The 6248-nt window shown below is 51.3% G+C and overlaps 1 protein-coding gene across 1 annotated transcript; it reads right to left on the bottom strand.

The window, feature by feature from the left end:
• Positions 1 to 2305: 2305 nt before the first annotated feature.
• On the bottom strand, positions 2306 to 6037 carry HAND1 (heart and neural crest derivatives expressed 1). Its single transcript, XM_038414195.2, has 2 exons — positions 5240 to 6037; positions 2306 to 3262 (listed from the first exon to the last, which is right to left on the bottom strand). The coding sequence occupies exons 1-2, from the start codon at positions 5729 to 5731 to the stop codon at positions 3161 to 3163; spliced, it is 594 nt and encodes a 197-aa protein (XP_038270123.1). The 5' UTR covers positions 5732 to 6037; the 3' UTR covers positions 2306 to 3160.
• Positions 6038 to 6248: the final 211 nt, after the last annotated feature.

The following is a 6248-nucleotide window of genomic DNA, read 5'->3' as shown; positions in this document are numbered from 1 at the left end:
GGTGGGGCAGGTTGCACCTATCCTTCAGAGAAGTGGCACTCGGGTCCCTTATGCACAAGGAGACAAAATCAGAGCAGCCCTCAGACTGGCTCCCAGAGCTGAGTGTGAGGCATCTTGTCTTTGGTAGCCATGTTGGATCTCCAGAGAGAGATGAACAAAGGCACCCAGGCAGCTCTTCCTTGCAAGGAGGAGCTCAGCATCTTTCTCTGCCATGTTCCCCATTCCGCATGTGCACTTTTGGGGGGGATGGAAGGGGCCTGGCTAGCTCCCAGAAGGGGCAGAGGCCCTTGGGTTGGCAGCCCACTAAATAAGCAAATAAGTAAAGGGTAAAATGCTCAGGCAAACTGCTTGAGCTTTTGATGCTTTGACAGTCTCCAACTAGGTGCAGGGCCTGATTCTTCTCTTACTGACACTGGTGTAAATCAGGAATAACTGCATGGGAATCAATGAGGTTACATAGCATCAAGCTGGTGTAATGAGAGAGGCCTGAGGCCTCTAATTACACAGTAATCTGGGGGCTGTGTGTGGAATGCACGGGGCCCTGATTCAAGGGGAAAGGCCAGTTGCCTGGGGGAAGGGACACGTCGGACTGCACCCCCATGCTGCTGGGTCTAGGCAGCAGCATGGGCGCCAGGAGCTGTCTGATCGTGGTGTTTCTCAATGCTTGTCGTTAGCAGAGCTTTGTGGAGAGTCCCAGCAGCCTTTGCAGACGGCCGCCCGGCCCTTCGGGTCACACACTGCCGGCGCTCTGTGGTCCCAGCGCAGTCGTTATTACAGAGGTGTTTTTCCTCATTAAAATGTGCCCGGCTTTTTGATCTCGCTTCTCTTGGCTTTGCTGAAAGAAGGTTATTTATCCCCCTGCACAAGGCAGAGGGGCCAGTGATTTGGTTTTGTCCATGTTTCGTTTGAAATCAGCAAAAAGGTTTCCTTTGACTTGGCACATTAACACTAATGGAGTTTCCACCCCTATAAAACACGGGGGATTAACTCTTCAGACTCTGAAAAGTCCCTTGTTCCCCACAGTAATTATCTGTGTATGCATATGACTATACATACACAGAGAGAGGCTGTTCATACCCACATATCTATACGCTGCACAGTAAGTGTGCTGTCTATATGAGTTTTTATGTATATTCAAATCAATATAAAATGTGGGACTATACAATAAATATTACTTCTAGATATAGATCTAGTTATATTGGTAATACAATGTCTGTATTTTGCATGAATATTTAGATACCTATGTAATAAAAACACACACATAAGTTTCCAACGAATGCATCCGATGAAGCGAGCTGTATGAAAGCTTATGCTCAAATAAATTTGTTAGTCTCTAAGGTGCTACAAGTCCTCCTTTTCTTTTTGTGGATACAGACTAACATAGCTGCTACTCTGAAACACACATAAGTGTAATAAAAACATACATATATATCTTTGGGTGCAATGCTTAGGCCTCTGTTATGCAGGAGGTCAGACTAGATTCACTTCTGACCTTAAATCTATGAATCTGCTGTCAATATACATAGTGACTATGTATTTCTAAATGAATATGTACTATAGATGTGCGGGAGGGACATCCACTAGCTAATACACTGTATCCAGATCTATACAGCGACAGCTCTCCTCTCTGTTGATACCTGTATGGATATAGTACATATATCAGTATAGGGCTTACCTCAACAAAGCCACAAACCAAGTGATGCTTCCAGGCACCCCTGCAATATAAAGAGAATAGTAGGCATAGGTGCTGGAACCAGGGGTGCTGGGGGCGTGGAAGCACCCCTTGGCTTGAAGTGGTTTCCATCATATACAGGATCTAGGGTTTGGGTCAATGGCTCTCAGCACCCCCACCGTACAAATTGTTCCAGCAGCCCTGCTAGTAAGCTCCTTGTACATGTTGCGGCTATATACATGATGCATATAATAATATAGGTCTGTAGATTGAGTTAAATCTAGAGCCCAAAGTATTATCTAGAGCGGTTCAGCAGCATCAATACGTTACCGAGAACTGACCAGTTATATACACACCCCGAGAGGCCACGTGCACTGCCAAATCTATATTACAATCCGAAAGGGGTCAGTCGATAAATGCTAATTTTCCTGCTGCTTTTCCTATTTTATATAAACCCGTTAGTTAAAAGAAATGCCCCGTTTTAGCCATTCCGAGAACGCCTCTGCCCTTGTCAAGTTCACAGCAGCAAAGCCTCTGAGGGTGGGTCGATCTTCCCCACCCCTGGCAAGCCGCAGCAATCGCTCAGAGGCACCGAGGCCTGGCGGAAAAGGGGAAAGTCCATTTTCATAAAACTTTTATTTCTTTTTTTTTTTAATCCACATAAATAGTTGGCTTGGCGAACCTGTTTTCTCGGCAAGTGGTCATACAAATTTGAGGTAGAAAACCTGGCACAGGAAACTTCCCAAATGCGTTAGGTAGTTTAAATACATCAACACATTTCAACAACGTGGGGGTTGTATTTACAAAAATAAAAACAAGGTGTTTCCCTCAGACTGTTGGGCGGAAGGGCAGGAGCCAACCAAACACTGGTTACAAAATAAATGAACTTGAAAGGTTACAACAACAACAACAAAAAAAAAGAGTTCAGGGCTCATTCGATTCAAGCAGCGCTCTCTGCAATAGGTCCCGATCCTGCCTGCACTCACCTCACAGGGCTACATCCTGATCTTAGTGCCTCTGCATGTCCACCAAGATCAGAATCTGCCCCGTATTGCCCAGGGAGAACAGGATCCTGCCTACCGGTTTTATTTGTGTTTCTGCTGAGAATCCATATTGCATCCGTTTCATTTGGATGGAGAAAGGAGAAAGAGGCCAGGGGATGCCTTCGGCGAGGAGAAAATTAAGGCCACTGGAAAAATAAGGTAGGGAAGCGATTCCAATTCCGGAGCATTTAGAAGAAGCAGAGCGTGTTTCGTTTACACTAGAGTCACCCTGTTTCTCACGAGTTCTTTTCCTCCTGCCCAGTTCTTCACATTCCCCCCTCCTGGATTTCTCCCCATCTCCAACCCTTTTTCCTTCTTCAACATTGCACATGATAAGAGCGATTGGGTTACACTCCCAGCCTGAAGAGTGCTGGGGGGTGGGGGGGGGGGAATCTTCTGAATCTGTGTTAAAAATGAGTTCAGTCTTCGATCTGTGTCTCTCTTCTCACTGATTTAACTCCAGAGCCCAGACCTGCTGTGGCCAGCCAGTCCTGCCTTTAAGCTTTTTCTCCCCATGGCCTAAGGAATGAGAGTAGACTTCAGGCGGCTGCAGGAAAACACCAAACCAAAGGGGAAGGGGGAAAAAACACAAAAGGAAACGTGTAAGTGCTTAACAAAAATAAATATAAATTTAAAAGATGAAGGGGGGGGAGACCAAATATTTACGAGCAAGGATTTTAATAATCAAAACAAATCAAACCGCCCCTGTTCTACTGTCCGCCCTGTTTGTATATTTCAGTCTAGTGCTGTAAATAAGACCGTATATTGTGTTACTGTTTATAAATGTTAGATATCGAGGCAGGGCCATAAATTTGCCTTTATTTGGCGTGCTTTTCTAAACAGCGAACGCAGAGTTATTGTAAATCCACGCTCCTGTTGGTAAATACAAGGCGACTCTAGTAAATTACACATTATTAGCTTTAATTGCCAAGGCGATTCCATTCCTTTGAATGCTTGAATTAATTGGAATTAATGCTTGAAAACAAGGAGTTGCGCTCGAAAAATATCAACCTACGGAAAATGGAAGGGCGTTGGAGGGTTTGTTTGGTGAGGAAATTATTTCCTCGGGCCACGGTAAAGTACAAACTCCGTTTTAAGAAGCGAGACTGTTTTCGGTCTTTTCCTCCAAAATGCGGCCCTTTCCCACCAGCGAGGTACGTTGGGAATAATCATGCCAGAGAGGCGGGGATCAAGGTGTATTTTTGTTTTAATCGATCCGCGAATTTTCTTTGGATTCGATTATTGACACAACCCCCAGTGGTCGTACAAATGTGAAGTAGAAAACCCGGCACAGAGGTGTTCTCGGGGTTCGGGTGAGCGGCAGGTCGGCACTGGGGAGTCGCCCGAGCTCGCTTTTTCGTTTCAAAATCGGAAATAAAGCGCATTTCAGAATTTTAAGCAAACAAGCCCTGGACGTTGGGGTTAAAGAAAACGCGGCCGGTCTCTCTAGGAATTCCCCCAAATCGAGTTTGTAACGGGAGTAGCATCCCCGAGGCTGGGATTCGCTGTGTGGACGCGTTTATCTGACTGCGTTTAGAACATGAACGGGGAGTTACATCCCGGCTCCTGTCATAGCCCCGATCAATGGGGCTGTAACGGGGGCAGAATGTGTCCCGCTATCCCTCTCCCTCGCTAGGTAGGAAATGTTTTGGGCGAAGCTCGGGTGTCCCCAGCCGGGTTCGGATTCCCACCACCGGCGAGATTTTTGTTTGCAGCGTCCAGAAAAAAAAAGACTCGTAAACCACCCCCCCCCCGCGCCCCAACATTGCAGCGAAGGAAGGACCCCGAGCCTGACTGTCCCGGGAAGCCCAGCAGGAAGGCTGGGGCCGGCTCTGCCAAACTTGAACTTTCCCAAATACCCCGAGCTAAAGCCGGGCCTGGCGGCTCGGGAGGATTTTCCATTTGCAACGTCTACAAGCCTCCCGCTTAGGAAAGGTGCGCACGATTGAAGCAGGGTTAAATAGGGACCGTTTAGACAGCAGGGGGAAATCGCCATACGGAGCCCCCCTTCCATGGGCTCTGGTGAAGATAAACCCGGGCTCCGGTCCGCAGAATAAAACCCCAGCGTGTAGATAGCTTCTAGCAGCGTCCTCGGTGCCATCTAATATTCCCCGCAACATCTAAATATTCGCGCATCGCCAGCAGTCAGGCTGCGGGACCATTTATCCGCTGCCCGCGGTGTGACCGGGCGTAGATCCGCGGGAAATCACGCTACGTACCGCACCCCTGCACCTTGGCCTGAGCTGGCTGTGCCGGGCGAGCTCGCAAAGCGCTGGGCTCTCCCGGCTGGGGTAACCAACAGGCCCGGCCGGCTGGAAGCTCGCTGCCCTCTAACCAACGGGACGGCTCCCGGGAACCAGCCCCCCGTGCAGGGCAGCTAAGGTCCCATGCGGACTAACCCAGCCAAGGCGGGGCGCCTGGGCACCTCTCTGGGGCACTACCCTAGGGAGCCTAAAGCAACAAAGGCTTGCAGGGCTCCTCCCCTGCCGCCCCTCGCCAAGCCCGGCTCCCACCTCGGCCTTACCGGCTCCCTTTTCCGCTTGCTCTCCCGGCTGTCGGTTTTCTTGAGCTCCGCCTTGAAGCCCTCGGTCTCCCCGGCCTGGCTGTCCTTGGCCAGCACCTCCATCAGGTAGGCGATGTAGCTGGTGGCGAGGCGCAGGGTCTTGATCTTGGAGAGCTTGGTGTCGGCCGGCACGTTGGGGATGCACTCCCGCAGCTCGGCGAAGGCGCTGTTGATGCTCTCTGTCCTCCGGCGCTCCTTCTTGGGACCCACGCCTTTCCGCCGGCCCAGCCGGCCGCTCAGCGCCTCCAGCCGGCTGGGCCCGTGGCCGGGCCCCGGCGCCCCGAACTCGGCGCTGGTGTAGGAGGAGGGCTGCCCGGAGAGGTCGGGGGACACCTCGGCCGGGTTGAGCACCCAGCTCTGGAAGTAGGAGCGCTCCGGGTGGCACCTGGAGGCCGGGCTGAAGAGGAAGGGCTCGTGGAGCAGATGGTGCTGGTAGCTCCCCACCAGGTTCATGGTCTGCCCGAGGCGCTGAGCTGTCCCGCAGAAAGAGCCCGGCTGGAGAGATCTGCCCTGCCTTGGGCTCGCCTAGGCAGGCTGAGCCATCCCTTGCTCCAGCACCCCCTGGGCCGGACGGGGCAGCTTCCTGGCTGCGCTCCCTCGAGCCTGGGCGACTCTCCGCAGCTCAGACGCTCCTCCAGGCCGGGGAAGCCAGCCCCTGGAACGGCTCCTTAGCGAATTCTCCGCTGGGACGTCTGTCCTCGGCACCCAGCTCCGCTGGCGGGGAAAAGGGGTGTGTGGGGGGGGTGATTTTTTAACCCTTCTGCAGCCTCCCAGCTCTGCCTTTATATAGGGAAGGGGGCTTTGATGTCAAACTTTCCCCAGAGCCAATGGAAAGGGGAGGGTCCGTTGCCGAAGGGGGGAGGAGGGAGACGTGCCCCTGAGCTGTTTGCTTTGCCAGGCTGAGTTTATTTGGGCAGCACTTTTATCACACCTTTCTGTTTGCTCCCGCCAGTAAACCGGGTTCGGTTTC

Source organism: Dermochelys coriacea, chromosome 8, assembly GCF_009764565.3.
Source record: "Dermochelys coriacea isolate rDerCor1 chromosome 8, rDerCor1.pri.v4, whole genome shotgun sequence".
In the NCBI taxonomy this organism is placed as follows: Eukaryota; Metazoa; Chordata; order Testudines; family Dermochelyidae; genus Dermochelys; species Dermochelys coriacea.
Note: the sequence above shows the minus strand (reverse complement) of the source record. Positions and strands in the feature narration are given on the sequence as shown.